At 60.0% G+C, this 16187-nt stretch overlaps 1 protein-coding gene across 10 annotated transcripts in view; it reads left to right on the top strand.

Annotated features, from left to right (window-relative positions):
- GLT1D1 (glycosyltransferase 1 domain containing 1) overlaps nt 1-16187 on the top strand; it is a 73344-nt gene that overhangs the window by 16563 nt on the left and 40594 nt on the right. For 5 of the 10 annotated variants that reach the window (XM_039879233.1, XM_039879231.1, XM_039879237.1 and 2 more), the window contains exons 3-5: nt 8682-8830; nt 12044-12149; nt 15752-15803. In XM_039879233.1, coding sequence (XP_039735167.1) covers nt 8682-8830; nt 12044-12149; nt 15752-15803 — 307 coding nt within the window. Of the gene's footprint in view, nt 1-1190; nt 1305-8681; nt 8831-12043; nt 12150-15751; nt 15804-16187 lie in introns of those variants that run through there. The other 5 variants (XM_039879235.1, XM_039879230.1, XM_039879234.1 and 2 more) reach the window with 2 other exon arrangements.

Here is a 16187-nt window from a genome sequence, read left to right as displayed (position 1 = left end):
GAGAGAGAGAGAAGTCTGCATCCTATTCCCTGGGGCCCCTCGTCTATTTAGGGCAGCAGTGTGCCAAGCTAAGGGAACCTCAGCTGCCTTGGTGGACAAGACGGTCACGTGGCCAAAAAGATAAAGGCCTGAAGGGCTGCGTGACATTCCAGGAGGAGCCCTTAAAACGAAGAGCACCACTTTGGGCGCGGGTTTTGCTCTTCCTTCCTGCTGCCTGGAACATGAGCTGAGGGGTGGAGCGCCAGCAGTCACGCAGCACCTCGAAGCCATCTTGGGACTCGAGGCCCAACCCGATGGGGCTGGAGTAGGAGGAGCGAAGCCTGGGTCCCTGCCCACCCCGGAGCCGAGCCGGGAAATAAACGTGGACGCCCTCCAGCCAGGTAGGCGTCTGCTGCAGCCAATGGGGAATGTCTGCTCTGCCCCCGCCCTTTCTGTAGCAAAGTTTGTCCTGCGCCCCTGTCCCCGCCTCCGTGCCACTCCCGGGGTGGTGCTGCCCCAGCGGAATGGATTTTGCTCAAACGGCACTTTTAGGGTGCCTCAGTTTACCTTGTAACAACACATCTATGGGGGGCAGCTGCTGCTTAGTGCGGGTCCCCTGCGGGAATGGTGGCTTGATGCTGCCAGAGCTCTCATTTGTCAGGAAGTAACAGAACCCCCGCTGCTGGTCCCCATGGGAGTGACACTGGCCACCCCGGTTTCTGTGGGGGGATCGGCAATCGCCCCTGGTGCTGACCCCGGAGGATGGGCACCCGCTGACCCCTGGTCCCCATGGGAACCACCGGCGGCCACCGCTGGCTGCAGTGCGTGTGTGGGCGCGCGCGTATGTGTGACCGGTGGCCACCGTGGTCCCTGGGGAGAGGGTCCCGAAATCACTGCTGCTGCTTGTCCCCATGGGAGCAGACCCACGGCCACGCTGGATTCCCTGGGAGCGAACCCGCGGCCAGCCCCGGGCCCCACGGGAGTCCGCCAGCGGTCTCCTCTGCTTCCCAAGGCAGGGACCCGAGGGACCCCGGGTGTCGGTCCCGTGGGAGGGGTCCCGCGCGGCGGCTCCCTCCGCCCCGGCACGCGCCAGGACCCTCGGCGCCGGAACCTGCGGGCGCGGGCGCGGGCGCGGCCTCGGGAGCAGCGGGCGGGACTGACCCGGCCCAGTCGCCCGCCGCCCCGTCTGCGTCCCGCCCCTGTCCCCGGGCCCGGTCGCGGCGGGGCGGTCGATGGCCGGGCGGCGACGGCGGCGGCATGCGGCTCCTGTTCCTGGCGGTGCTGCGGCCGCACACGGGCAACGCGGTCACGGCCCAGCGCGTCCGGTAGGTGCGCGGCGCCCGGCATCGCGGCGGGGCGGGGGCCGGGGCCGGGGCGGTGGGCGCGGGCTCTCGGCCTGGCCTCCCCGCCGCGCCGGGTCTCCAGAACCGCGCGCCCAAACGGACGGGCCGGCGGGGTGCGGGGCGCGGGGCCAGCGCGGGCGCGGCACGGACCGGGGCGCGGGGATGGGCGCGGAGCGGGGCGCGGGGAGAGGTGCGGAGAGGGGCTCGGGGAGGGGCGCGAGGCTCTGCCCCAGCCCTGCCGGGACCCCGAACCCCCTAGGCGCAAGGTCCTCCCGCGTCCCCAGGCCGCCGGCCGGCTCCGGCAGGTGGGCGGGGATGCGCGTGGCTGTCCTCACTGCTGATTTGTGTTTATTGTGAGCGCCCTGGGTTTGGGACACAGCGACAAAAAAGAGTCAGGGACTTCCTGACCCTTACCTTTCAGCGGGGACAGGAGAGACAATGAAAACGCGGGCATCTGTGCATCTGTACAGTGACATGCCATGGGGATGAGGGGAGCTCGTGCGCATGTGCATCTGTGGCTGCCAGCTCAAGTGGCATTTGCACAGAATCTTGGGTGTGAGAAGGGACTCTCCAAGCTGGGGGCTGGGGGGGAGGGGTTGTCCCCTGTCCCTTGGGTCTGCTTGGTACACGTGTCCTGGGTCCTGGTAGTCAAAGGAGCCTCCCCCGCTCCCTCCGCGGTGCCCTCTCCTGTTCCCAACGCCCCCATCCTTCTGAGGGATCATCTTACCTTGTTCTGCCCCCGGCCTGTTTCAGCCGCTGACTCGTTTACTCCTTCCCTTCCGCTCTCTGGAATGCCAGCCCCGGCGACAGGGAGCGGGGAGCTGACTGGTGCCCGGAGCTTATTCTATGGGAAATTTCTCAATTTCCCCTGTGGATCTGATTCCTCACCATTAAAAATGAGCGCTGAGGACACCCCAACCCTGTAATGCCCCTTTCTGCTCAAAAATATTAGTTCTCCTGAAATCCTACGTGAAAATGACCAGTAAGGATACGTCGTTTTCTGAAGTCGACAGAGGGATTTTACGGGCGTGTTTTCGGGCTGCGAGGTTGTTTTAAGTCTCACGCAGTGGCCGTCCTCGGCAAGGACCAGCGCTGTGCTCTCTGCCACCATCAAGCCCTCCCAGAGGGGGCGACGCTGTGGGCCGGAGGGAGAGAAAGGAGGCCGAGTCCCATAGTGACTAGTGCTGCGGGCCCTGCGGAGGGCTCTCTGAGGTGTCAACATTCAGAGGTCTGGGAGGGTGGCCCGCAGTGAGTTTGGGGACCAGGGCTAGGAATGGGGTAGGAGGGAGAGATGGCAGGTGCAGCTGAGCCTGTGCCCACGGCGGGGACAGTGCGTGCTCAGGAGACCAGAGATCGTGGGCGTGGCTTAGCGTTCACCCCTGCCGTGAAGTGTGCCCCTGAGCCCGCACCTTCCAAAGCCCATAGCCCACCCACCAGAGCGTGGTCCCTTGTGCCCCTCAGTTCCCGCTGGCCGGATTCAGAGGGAAACTAGAAAAACGACTGTGTCGTTAGCTGCTCTCCTTAAGCCCGTGCACTCCCTCTCCGTGCCCTCGGGCGCCGTGTGTCCTGGTAGGCCCTGGGGGCCCGGCGGGAACCAGGCAGGCACATCCACGGAGAAGGTGACAGCAAGCGGGGGCGTAGGGACATTGAGTTTCCCGCTGTGCATGAGCAGAATACAGATTGTGCTCTGTGCTTTGATCTCTACTCAGAGCCAGCTTTTGTGTCCCCTTCACTAGAGCAAAAAAAAAAAAAAAGCAGAAGTTGCTGGAAGACACCTCTGTCCTGTGGAAGCTCAGGTTCCTGGAAGAAGTGACTCTGGGTGTCCTGAGCGGGGAGGAAGCTGCCTATGGTGACAGAGACCCTGGAGCCAGTCACCCGCCAGCAGCAAGAACTAGGGGATCTTCTCAAACTGTCTCTGCTAGAGACCCCCGCCACCCTTAAGGGATGGGGTAGTCTGGGAGAGAGCCCCCCAAATGAACAAGTTTAGGGTCCCCATCAGCCTAGCAGAGGAGGGTGTCTGAGTTACACAGGATTGGATTTATTAAAAACAAAAAGAAGAAACAGGTCCGTTCTTGGACACTCGAGTTTGTGGCTGTAATGGCACCCGATACGTAAATCGTGATGCTAAGTTGTGACGACCGCCTCCATCTGGAGTGTGCAGGGTGCTCAGGAGCGTATGGGCAGGTGATGCTGCCCAGGCCTGGGGCGGGGAGGGCCTTTCAGGCCTCGCGAACTGATGAGCAGAGCTTCCTCCTCGCCCCTGCTCGGGAATCCTAAGATCGAGACCAGGTTACACAGTGACTTTGCAGGGCTGACTGTACCTGCCTCGTAGGCTTGCGACACGGCTCAGATGTGAGTTAGTACATTTCAGTGTTTAAGACGGCCTGGTGCGTGGCATGCCCGTCGCGAAGCCCGAGCTGTTCTTAGCGCTGTGGACCTTCGCTGTCGAGGCAGGGAGGGCTCAGCGTGGGGGGTGAGGGGCTTCTCAGGCACAGGTGGCAGATGACGGGGTGGCGGGTGGAGGGTGTGCCTTCTGGAGCTGCTTCGTGTGGCCGTGGCCGTGCGGCATTCTCGAGGTCAGTGATTCTCCCTGGCAGCAGAGCCCGAGAGGCTGCCCAGAGGAGGAAGGAGCGAGCTTGCCCCGCAGGGGACATAGGCCGATGTCCAGAGACATTTTTGGTTGTCACACTGGGAGTGGCATCCAGTGGCATCCAGGCCAGGGGTGCTGCTGAACGCCCTCCAGGGCTCGGGACGCCCCCGCGACGAGGACTGACCCAGCTCCAAGGTCAGCAGTGCCCGGCAGCGGACCGGGTCGCGGGGAAGTCGGCCCCACGGCGGGCGAGGCAGGCAGGACCCACGTCGCCCAGGGCTTTCCATTTGCATCGAGAACAGAATTAAACCGCGAAACGCCACCCGACTTCTGTAGTCAAAGGCCATTCTGGCCGCGGCGTGGAGGCTGGTTCGGGACGGAGGCAGAGGACGCAGGCCGAGGACGCAGGCCGAGGACGCAGGCTGAGGACGCAGGCCTCTGGGCGCCACAGGGCCGAGTGGGATTGACAGGCTCAGCGACTGAATGAGGACGGTGCCGGGCTCCGGAGGGAAAGCAGGTCAGCGAGGCGTCTGATGTCCTTTCCTCACGGGAGGACGATGCATGGACTGAGGGGCGCAGCGCCTCCCCAGCAGAGGGGCACTCCCGCTGATGGATTTGGGGAAGAGTGGGTTTGGGGAGCTTCGGGGTGATGTGGAAACGGCCCGTTTGCCTGGGGGGCGGGGATTTCTCGCTAAAGCAACGGGTCCCCTTCTCCAGGGCCAGACCAGCCGTGGGCCCAGCGGGAGGGCTGTGCCTGGGGGAGTCAGCTTTCCCAGACAGGCGCCTCCCGAGACCAGGTTACATAGTGACTTTGCAGGGCTGACTGTACCTGCCTCGTAGGCTTGCGACACGGCTGAGTCTTGACCGAAGTCTGAGTCTTGACCCGTGCCAGGCCGCTGGGGGGCCTCCCGGCTGTGGGCTCCGGGGTGCATGTTACTTTGTCAGCAGTGAGGGAGATACCCATGACTTTGTGCGTTACAGAGAGAAACTATCGAGGGAAGAACGGGGAAATCTTGGTATCTAGGGGTCTGTGTAGCCAGCCGGGCCTCTGCTGTCCCGAAGACTTTCAGAAGGTGCAGGCCATGGAGTGGAAGACGGTGTTTTGCGGGAAATATCTGGGCATCGATAACTGGAGAGTGAGGCCCCGTTGTCTGTGTGGCCCTTTATCCTCGGGCCAGGATTGTCGGTTCTCCTGGAAAGTGTTTGCAGCCTTGGGGGCGGAGACGGCAGGAGCAGCATGTGTTTGCTGGGGTGGGGGGTGAGGGGGGGTGGGGGCACTTAGAGTTCTGCCTGGGGCCGTCAGTAGCACTTTAAACATCTCGTCAGGCACTTCCCATCTGGAGTTTTCCGCTGAGCACTGTAACCGTTCCCGTCCCCATCGGGACCTGTTCACCCGCCCGAAGGGCGTGTGGTTTGCTGGGACAGTTCCATGGCCCTCGCGTGCACATGAAGTCGCCAGTGTCCCCACTGTGTCACCTGGCTCAACTAGAAGGTTGCCGGTCTGCCTGTCAGACTGAGGTCCATGGCGGGGTGGGGCGGGGGGGACCCTCTGCCCCCACCCACCTCTCCTCCCCTGAGGCTGTAAACGTTTTCCGTTTTCAGAAGGACCTAACATCCTCGCTTGACACTTCCTGAAGGAAGTGGGTTTGGGTCGTTCGCAATATAAAATCAACACTTGCAGCTCTGGTGAGTTACAACATAGGGCCAGAAGCCCGGAGATCAAAGTTCCTTTTACGGGTGGCGGAGAAATACATTGCACAAGTGATGGATGCAAAAAAATATATATATGTACTGACAGTTGCCATCATGAGGACGTGCTGGGGATGCCCATCGCTGCAAAGGGTGCCTCCTCTTATGCTAAAGTAGGACCCGTCCTCAGACGCCGGGAAAGAATCTTCTAACCCAGACCAGACAAACTTCTGCCTGTGGTCACCAGAGGCAGTGAGGGGGCCCCCTTCCTGACCGCAATGCAGAGCTGAGTGCGACAGGGGCCGCCGCCCACAGACACGAAGACGCTTACTCTCTGGCCATTTCCAGAAAGGTTTTGCGTCCCGTTCTTAAACCAAACTGTCTGGGCCTCCCTGGGCCCCTGGGTGCTAGGAGTTTTATCTACAGAGCTCCCGAGAGCACGGGGGTGCCCGGGAGGGCGGCGGATCAGAAAAGGGTGAGGGGCCTGGGCTTCCGCATCAGAGCCCCCGACGTCGGCACCAGAACTGACCCGCGGGCGCGCGCCGGAGTGGGACTTTGTTCTGGGGGCGGCGGCCACGGTTCCTTCTCCGCCGGGACGCAGCGTGTGGAAGTGTCTTCGTTTGGATGGAAGCTCCTGAGACAACAGGACCTGGTCCGCACCAGACGCCACACGCGCCCGCCACCGGCCAGCGGCCTCCTGCCGCCTGCGGTCACCGCCGTAGGAGACTTCGCGAGTTTTCTGTTTTTCTTCAGAGGGTCCCGGGGAAACTGTGGCTGCACATTATGTGGACAGGAAGAGGCTGTTCCATTTTTTGCCCCTGAAGGTGTCATTTAGCAGATATTTACAACAGTATCTCCAGGGGGCACCACGCCGCCACCTGCCCGGACGCACAGCCACTAAGCTGCCGAGAGGGCTCAGCTCGGCAGCTCCACGCTCCACGCCGCCGCCTGAAGAAGGCGCTAGCACTTCACCCCGGGAAGCAAACAGGGACGAACAGCCACACAGGTCACTTGGAAGAGATGGAACCAGCCTGGGGGGCACGATAAGGGTTGGGGCCAGAGACTGTGGTGGCATTACAAAGAGCTCGTCGCAACAGGCAGATTTTACGTGCACTGACAGTAGAAGCTCTGACCAAGCCTCTTGCCTGTCCTGGTACCACAGCTTTTCAGCCTGGAGTAGCTGACAACCTGACCGAAACCGAGCTGGACCCGGGAGGGAAGTCGGTGGCTCATCCCGTCAAGCGTCTAGAGGCGGGCGGGCCGCGGGCTTCGTGCCGCAGCCGAGGCGGCGTGGACACCCGGGTCTCGGGCTCCTGCTCGCTCTCGGGTCCGCGTCCCATGGTGGGCGTTTCTCGCCAGCCCCTCCCAACCCTGCCTGCACCCCCGTTCAGGCCCAGGAAGGAAGGACTGATCCAAGCCTCTGAAAAAGCAACCCCAAGTCCCAGAACTGCACATGGCTGCGGGGGAGGGATAGGAGTGTGACGGGTGGGGTGTTCGGGGTGGCAGCGGCCGGTGGGAGCAGCCCTGGGTCTGGGGTGTGTGCATGGCACTCAGGTGGGGACATTTGGGGTCTTAGGGAGGGGGAGCACGGGAATGTGAGATCGTGGGATTGGAGGAGCGAATATCACCATGACAGCTGTGCTGTGAAGCCTCATAAATAAAGGAAAGGCGCAGAGCAGACCGCCGTGAGCTTTCGAAGGTTCGGGGGGCGACCAGTGGGCATTGCAGGAGCAAAGATTACTGTTGGGGGAATTCCAACCGGAAGCTTTCCATAGAAATCCCAGCATCAGCAGAGCAGGCGCCAGAGAGGAGCACGCATGCCCGGTGCCGACCGCCCAGAGCTGAGCAGGGCCTGGGCGAGCCTGTCCCCCGCGAACGTTACGTGAGCTCATGTGCCGCTAAGAATTTTCTAGTCGTCCGTCCCGTTAAACAAAGCAGAAGGAAACAGATGACTTTACTTTTAACGGTGTAGTCTCTTTAATTCGATCTATCCCAATGATTTGACATGTCATCGGCATGAAAGCAATTGACGTGCCGTGTGTGGATTTTACACTTGGCGCGTGTGTCTTCGGCTACGTCTCAGGGGCTCGGTGACTCGGTTCTCCTCACGGGACAGCACGGGACTGGCCGGCAGAGGGGCTTTCTCTCCAGGCTGCTGTCGGGCTCACCCCCGCCTTCGCGAACGCTGTTCGTCTGGTCTCAGCCGACGTTGGATTCTGAGACCCTGACCTGTCACTTTGCCTGCTCTGCGTTCTTTTAAGAAGAGCGATTTCGCCACAGCCTTCCCTGAAGCACCGGGATCCCCTTCGAAGTGCGTTAAAGCAGTAGACGTCCTCCCCAGCTCACGCGGCGCCCACGGAGGTGCCATCGAGGTGACGCCGAGTCCTGCGGGTGTGTCGCTATCGCCCCTCTCATCTCGTCCACAGAAGGGACATGGCCTGGCGGCGTGTCCAGCCGACCCTTCCAGGCCCGGGCCCAGGCTTCGCCTGAGCGTTCACACGAGGGCCGGCGGCGTTGGACTCCGAGACCCGCGTTCTTTCTTCTACGCGTCAGAAATTCTTGAACTGTTGCCCAGCGCGGCTGACGTCAACACTGCACAGCGGCGCCCCCCATTGGGACGGGGGTGGAGTCGCCGGCCTGGGGCGCGCGTCCCGAGGCGCCCACAGGCTTATCGGACTGCATGACAGGCGCTTAAAAACAAACTCCGGGTGTCATCCATAGTTAGGGGACAGGAGGAAGATGTGGGATCAAGGCAGTAGGGACACAGCTGTCTGCTTGAGCAGAGGCCACTGAAAAATGCCAGCGCGTGCCCCGTGTCCCCAGCTCACCAGCACTCCCTGACCCAGCCCTTGCTCCTGCCGGCCTCGGGCCCAGCCACAGTCCCGGGCGTCTGCGACTGGCGGGTGGGCGGTCATTGTCCCTGACCACGGGCCCTGTCCTGTGTTGTAGGCCAGTCGCCTCTACAGGACGACGCAGAGTGTCCCTGTCGTGAACCTCTCGATGTAGATCATCTTGCTCTGAGGCCGCACTCAATGTCCCCACACCCGTCTTTCTCTCTCTCCATTTCTGTTTTGATAAAGGGACCATCTAGAAGCCGCGGGCCATGCGTGTGTCCTGAGAGACGCCTCTGACTTCGACAGCCAGCCGGACGTCGCCGACTTCATCCAGGCCGTGGGCGTGGAGGCGGCGCTGGCCCTCCACCTCTACCGAGGGGGCCGGCTTCTGCGAGGTAGCCCTTCCTGCCCCGGGCGGGCCTCGGGGGTGACCGCGGAGGCGCTGCCAGCACCGTCCTGGGAACGGCTCCCCGTTTCTCCCGTCCCAGGAGGGGGCGGGGCGCAGCTGTCTGGTTCTAGTATCTCTCCCTGGTCCTTTTCCAAGCTGGCGTAAGCGCCCGTCGAGCATGGGTCGACGTGGAAGCTGTTTTCACAGCACGCAGAGGAGCGTCGTCGGAACGTTTTGGGTGCGCGTTTCCCAGCTCAGAGCACCGTTTTCAGGAGTTAAAAATGGGAATTTTCACAGAGTCGAGGACGGGCAGCTGTGAGGGGTTCCTCTGCCCTGACTCGTGAACAGGGGGCGGGGGGGAGGGCGCTAGGCTGCGACAGCCAGTTTAAGGAGCACGGCGACTGAGCGAAGGAGATCGGGTCAGGTCGCCAGGTTCCCAGCGTGGGGCTCTCTTTCTGCTGGTCTCCCGGGAAGCAGCCGGGGGGACAGACAGACGTGGAGGAGGAGATGCCTAAGGGATAGCCTCACGGGCTGTGGAGGCCGCGACGTCCACGGTGGGCCATCAGCAGGCGGGACCCAGGAGAGCGGCGGGGAGTAACTCAGTCTGAGTCCAGACCCGGGGACCAGGGGTGACAGCGCAGGTCCGGCCCGAGGACCAGGGGCGCTGATCCCCACTGTCCTGGGGCAGGAGGCGATGGCCGTCTCAGCTCACACGGACCGAGTTAGCCCGTGCTCTGCCATTTGTCCCGTCCCCCAGCGGGATCTGCGAGGCCCGCCTGTGTAGGCCGGGGTGGCCTTCACTCACCCGCCCGTGCAAACGCTGGTCTCGCCGAGACGCCCTCACAGAGACGCGCACAGTTAATGTTTGGCCAGCTCCCCGGGCGTCACTGAGCCCAGTCAAGTTGACAGCTGACATCGGCCGTCATAACTCCATCAGACACAAAGCCGCACAGTATTTAAGGTATCTGTACCACAGGGAGCGAGATCGAACAGCAATCCCTGCTCCTAGAAAATTAACGCTCCCGCTGTGCATCGTCACCAGAAAAGACTTCTGCTGTTTCCTTAGCCCCTTCAGTGGCCGTCTTTTACCAGGGAAGGGGTTCCCTGGTGGCAGTGGGTGTTGGAGTGCTACCCTACCGCTGCCGTGACAGTTCGCCACATCGCGGGGGCCTGAGAGAACACAGGTCTCTTATCCGACGCTGCTGGACGTCAGGCAGGAAACTGGCCCTCGCTGGCCTAGAGTCAGGCGTGGGCAGGGCCACATCTCTCCGGGGAGGTTCCGGGGGCGAATGCGCCCCCTGACTGTCCCCACCTCTGGAGGTGCCCCTCCATCCCGTCTTCAAAGCCAGCAGCGGGGGTGGCATCCTCACCTGCCTCAGGCTGCCCTGCACCTTGCCCTCCCTGTCCCCATGTGGGGGCCGTGTGATTACCCTGGGCCGCTGACTAGCGGCCTCGGTTCTCTCTAGCTTAATTTCCCTTCCCCCCAAACATATACTTAGGTTCCCGGAAGTAGGCGCAGACATCCTTGGCGGCCATCATTCCAGCTACCACAGGCCCCCCTCCAGCCCCAAAGGCCCGCCCCACACGCCAAAATCGGTCACCTCATCTCAGCGCCCCGCATCTGATCACGCTGCAGGACGTGTGCTTCTCTATGTCCGTGTCTATGTGGAGAAGGCTGTACCGTGAGAAACGTGTGAACAGCACGACACGTCACAGAGCGAACCCAATTCCTGCCTCACCTCAGACCTGAGATCTCCCGGGTCCCTTCTCCAGAGGCAGGATGGCAGGTGTGTGTGCGTGCGTGCGTGCGTGTGCGCGCGTGTGTGCTTTCACGGATGCTGCGTGCGTCTAGAAATGTAGGTTTACCCTTTTTTACACACACACACCGTGTTAACCGACATGCATTTGATTTTCCACTTGACAGTAGACTGTGTCCCTCTCCCTGTGTGAGTGTGTGCACACACACGCGCACTTGCCTCTTTAACGAACGTGCTGGTTTGAGCAGTGTTCACGTGAGCTGTTTGTCTCCTGCTGTTCCCAGCAGCCTCGCTGCATGGACTGTGTGACTGTGCTTGCTGTCTAGACACTGAATTCTTAGCAGTGGAAGTCCAAGGTGAGGGCCACCTTACCAGAGGAAAAAAGGGAAGAATCTGATCATTTGCACGACAAAAACAACTCCAAGGCTAAGCAAAGAAAAGTTAGTTCCCTTTTCACTGAAATATTGAATCTCCGTGGGGGTGGCAGAAGCCCCAGCGGGAGCTCAAGTTACAGCTGGCCGTTGGGCCCTCTGCAGGCCCCCATCCCTGTTTTGAAATTTTCAGTTGACCTTTAGAAGTCCTTGATGGGAGTCTTGTCTGATGGCGGTGTCATTTAAGTAGACCTTGGTGTGCTGGGTCCCTTGCCCATCCCTGCCCATGGGATGTCCCGTTGTCCCGTGCCCAAGTCAGGGCAAGTACATGCCCACGCCGGCCATCAGCGCCCACGGCCCTATCAGTGACCACACCCCACATCTGCGCCCCCTGTCTGCACCCATGACCCTTGTCAGTGACCACACCCCCTGTATGCACCCACGACCTTCGTCAGTGACCATGTCCCATACCCAACCAGCGCCCGCCTTGTCGATGCTGCCCCGTCAGAGACCCACGCCCCGTCAGAGACCACGCCCCCATCCGTACAGGCTTCTCCACTTAGAGTGGACATGCCCATCGCAGTCCTCGCTCACTTTGCACAGGCAGCACGTCAGATCTCTTGGGTCCCCACTCTCCTGCCCTCCACACTCTGCCATTCCGGTGGCACTGCCCGTCCCCTGGAGGTACAGTCACGGTGTCTGCGTCTCGACAGCGCTGTGCCCGTCATTGTGATCCATGGGGGGCACTCAGGTTTTGCAAAGCGCCTTTTCTGTCACGAACCCCGACAAGTCCAGATGTGCCCGACCCCCGAGGAGCTTGGCTTTGAGAGGTGGCGGCCGACAACACGAGTCATTGTTAAAATACAGAGCAAGTTCATTCAGAGTCCTGACGACGGTGGTCGGTGTCTCGCACGATCAATCCCGTGTCACGCTTATCCCTGTGACCCCCTAGCCTGCCGCTCAGGGGAGCTGGGGGAGACCACGCCATCGGCACGACCCGGGCCGTGCTCTGCGGACTCTGCCGCAGCTTCGGGCTGGGGCCAGGGCGGTGGCCGCTCCCGAGGCTACAGTCTGCTCCCCTCCTTTTCGCAGGCCACGGAGTCCCTTTTGGAATCATCTTCGGTGGGACCGATTTAAATGAAGACGTGAACGACGGGGAAAAAAATCAACTGATGGGCAGCGTCCTTCAAGAAGCCAGGTACTACCTGAGGGCCTTCCGAGGCGTTAGACACTGGACCCTTTTGGACTCAAGTCCATGGGAACAGAGAGACGGAGGAGGCCAGTCATGTGGGGGGCTCACACCTTCCCAGAGAAGCCCCCTTCCTCCTCTCGGTTCTTTGTTTTTCTTTCACTGGGCACAGTTTTGTTTTGGCGCATAGTCCTCGTCACCAAGTGATTGCAGTCGAATAATTCTCCCACTCAGTTAGCGGTACATGGACATTCTTGAGGTGTTCTGCACGGTAGATGACACGGGTCATTCTGTCTCCTGAGAGCCGCCACTACGGACGGACCCTAGCGTCATTAGCACACAGATCGGGACTTAGGTTGCATCAGCTTTTCTCAAATCGTATCTTTTTGATGTGGCTCTGACTGGTTTCTGAACTGGATGAAAACGCCTCGTGAGAGGGGTTGCCAGCTGCATGTCTCAGTGGGGTTATTGTGGGCACTTGGGGCAGGACAGCTGTTCGTCGTGGGGGACCGTGTTCCTGAGCCTGGAGACCACGTGTTGGCAGTGCCTGGCAGTTGCTGTCATGATCTGACACGCCTTTACACGCTTCTAGCCCCCAGGGTGGGCGTGGATATTGCCACGAACACAGACGTGTCGATACAACCTTTTTAAAATAGAGTACATTGTGTGTGTGTGTGTGTGTGACAGGAAACAAAGCTATCACCACAGCTGGGCTCCCGTTGAAAGGTGATCTGTCATTATAGGTTTTCTTGCTGTTATTCCTATACTCTCAAAATGTATCACCTTTGGACCATGCATTCCGCAAGGTGCTGTCTCGTGGATGGCAAATAATTCTGCTCGGTAGAAACAATATTGAATGAATTCGTCTTATCGTATTATCATTAGCATTATTCATTGTATCGTTATTAAAACGCACATCGATTTTTATTCAGAGGGGTATTGATTCAGGTTGGTGAGCAGGAAAGTCGGGGGAATCATAGGTCCCTTGTCTGACGTAATACGGCAAATTAGAGTATTGAACTTGTCCAGCTTTATAATGAGAGTTTCATTTTTAATCAAATACTTGTAAATAGTTATGTTTTCCCTATAAGGTGTATTTTAGAACATTTGTCTTTTCTATTTTAAACCTTTTTTCTATACAGTACAATATTCAAACTTGTTTTAGAATCAGGTTTTTGGCTTGTGAGTATTATATTAAGTACTTGGTAATCAGAAATACCAAAATTAGATAAGGAGTATTTGAAATTTGTAAAAATTTGTGGGAAAAGGTCATATTAGAAAAACTTCCTATTGCCAAGCTCATCGGCCAAAGAGAGTTTATGTGACAGGAAATGCCCAGAAACAATTCCACGGATAGGGAGTGTACGGCACGTGGCTGGTTCCATCGTGGGAATTGCTGTTTTGTAGGTCGGAACTGGTTGAATATCAATAATGTCACTTGTTTTTTGAGCGACAGCTTTTCAAGAGATGCTTTTGGCAAACAGAGCCCCGTGTCGCGGTCAGTCAGTGAGCTCTGAAGTGGCAGTAAGGGGGCGGGTTTGTGTTTTTCATAAGAAATGTGTTCTTTTTTGGTCTCTGGAGTCTTTGGGCTAGAAACTCTCTTTAAAGGTCATCTGTTAGGTGGGCGTAAAGCCAACGGCCGCGATTCTGTAGGGAGGAGCCACGAGAGAGAACGTGTCATCTGCCACCGTGGATAATCGATGAGTGTCTGGCGGGAAACGACGGGGTCACCCCACTTTGCCCCGCTGGCTCCTGACACATTCACCCTTTGTGCCGACAGCCCACCCAGGCGCCCCCCTTCCCTGCCGTACCCCGGCTCCTGGGGGGCCTCGGGTCCCTGAGTGAACAGGGGGGAATGGTGGGGACGGTCACCTGGGCGTGGACGGTCACAGCCAGCTGCTGGGCTGGGATGCTGGTCCTCCCTCCCCCGCAGCACCAGCTCCGGGCACCTGGGACGTTTTCCTGCCCTCCCGCCCGCCCCCCGTCCTTCTTCCCGACCCTGAACGGCCCAGCGTACTGTCCCTTCACGCGTTCACCCGTTGATTCAGTCCGGTGTTTCTGCGCGCTCGCTGGGTGCCAGGCACTGTCGGGGCTGGCAGGTGGCAGTGAGCGCTGTCCCCACTGGCACGGAGCTGAGGTCCTTGCGGCCGAGCGGATAACGGCCATGCCCGCCAGATGCGTGGGTCTCGCTTCCCCCAGAGGTTGTCCTGGTGCTGGCGCCCGAGCACTTACCTGTAAACACCGTGCGTGTGGGGGGGGCGGGGGGCACGGAGCATGGTCTTCGTGGCCTGGCTTTGTCCCCGGCTCAGCGGCTCCTCTCCGCTCGATGCCCTGCTCTTGTCCGAAAGTTCCAGGTGTTCAGTTAACGAGGGAGCAGGAACGGGGGCCAGCAGCTCGCGTTCGCCTCCTGGGTTTCTCATCGTTGCAGATTCCCGCAGAGGCCGGTGTCCGCGCCGCCCTCGTGAACGCCGTGTGTCGGCTCCCTGCCCGGGGAAGCGGTTCCGGAAAGCAGCCGGTCTGCGTCCCTAGTCCCCGGGCGGGTTGCAGGGAGTGTGTGCCATCGCCACAGGCACGGCGGTCCCCGGTGGGCTTGGCTGGCGCACGTGGGCTCAGAGGCACGGTCCACTGTGACCCGGGACCCGGGCCTCCTCGCCCGGCCCTGTGACACCCCAGGGGAATTTCCCGTTTCTCCCTGAAATAGGGGCGCGGTAAGCGGGGAGGAGGGAGGGAAGGCTTGGAGCCGCGGGGGAGGCGGGGGACCCCTGAGGAAAGAAGCCCCCAGTCCCGTCTGGTCCCGCCGTTGGGCGGAGTCGTGGTTACCGGCCCTTTGCCTCGGGATGGCCCCCGCGGTGCCGGTGTCACAGTGTCCACTTTGCTTTCGGCACTTACTGGGATTCCACTGGGAGGGAGAGCCGTCCCTCCACCCCACTGACCTAGCCAGCTTCGTATCCCGTCAACGCAGACTCGTGGATGTTTATTCTGCCTCACTCTCTGGGTGACCCGTCACGTCTTGGTGATTTGGGCTCAGACTGCCCCAGCCACGGCCACCGGAGAGACTTCGAGGTGACTCCCGTGTCCTCTCAATGTGCCTTTTTTTTTAGCACATTCTTCCTTTCTGGGACCATGAGGTGGGCCTGGTCCATCCCATGTGGGCATGGCCCGAGCTCTGGAACCGGCCACTTCTGAGTACACGCAGACCATGACGCTCATTACCCACACGCATCCTGCACGTCCTGAATGCGCGTGTGGCCGCAGTCGGCCCCCGGGGGGGTGGAGTCCGGGGTGGCCTGTCCCCGGGTCGGTGGGTGGGCTGACCAAGCTCCTGGCTTCTCTTTGGCTCCTGGCTTTGGCTTTGCCTCTGACCTCATGTGGCAGGAACTAGAAACACAGCAAGTTTTCAGCTTTGTGTGTTTTTTTCTTGCATAGACTTCTTTTTATTTTTTTCCGATGTGAGCAGAGATTAAAGTTAATGGCCAATGACGAGTAATAAGGAATGATCACAGTTTAAATCGGGCTTCTTGCCTTGTCTCTCACAATTCGCGAGCCGGTTCGCAGTCACGTGAACTGAATCCTGCGCTAATCGCCTCCATCCCTTCTGTCCCCTTCACCAGATTTGCCGTCGCGTTCACGGAGTCGATGAAGGATGTGGCGCGCCTGCGGTGGGTATGTGTTTGTGTTGTTATCATTTTCGCGGTGCCGGCGAGACTGCAGCACTGGAAAGCAGAAAGGCGATTTTCTGGGAGCCGCCATGTCCCCGTCGACACCGCCTCTCGCAGCCTCGGCGGCCTGTTGCGGTCCCCACGTGCTGATGTTTTTATGTGTTTAGCATCCGTTAAAACTCCGCTGGCTGCTTTTATGGGATTATGGACTAGCAAAAGTAGCCCAGCAGCCAAACCTGTTCATGTTTGGCCTGTTTACCTTCCGCGAGCTCCGGTCCGGTGATTTACGGGCCGTGCTGTAAATGTGGCAGCAGCTGCGCACACACACACACATGTGCGCACACACGCACACACGTGCACACACACGCACACGTGCACACGCACACGT

The sequence above is a fragment of the Pteropus medius genome, unplaced genomic scaffold, assembly GCF_902729225.1.
Source record: "Pteropus medius unplaced genomic scaffold, Ma_sr-lr_union100, whole genome shotgun sequence".
Taxonomy (NCBI): Eukaryota; Metazoa; Chordata; class Mammalia; order Chiroptera; family Pteropodidae; genus Pteropus; species Pteropus medius.
This window is presented reverse-complemented; position numbering and strand designations above follow the sequence as displayed.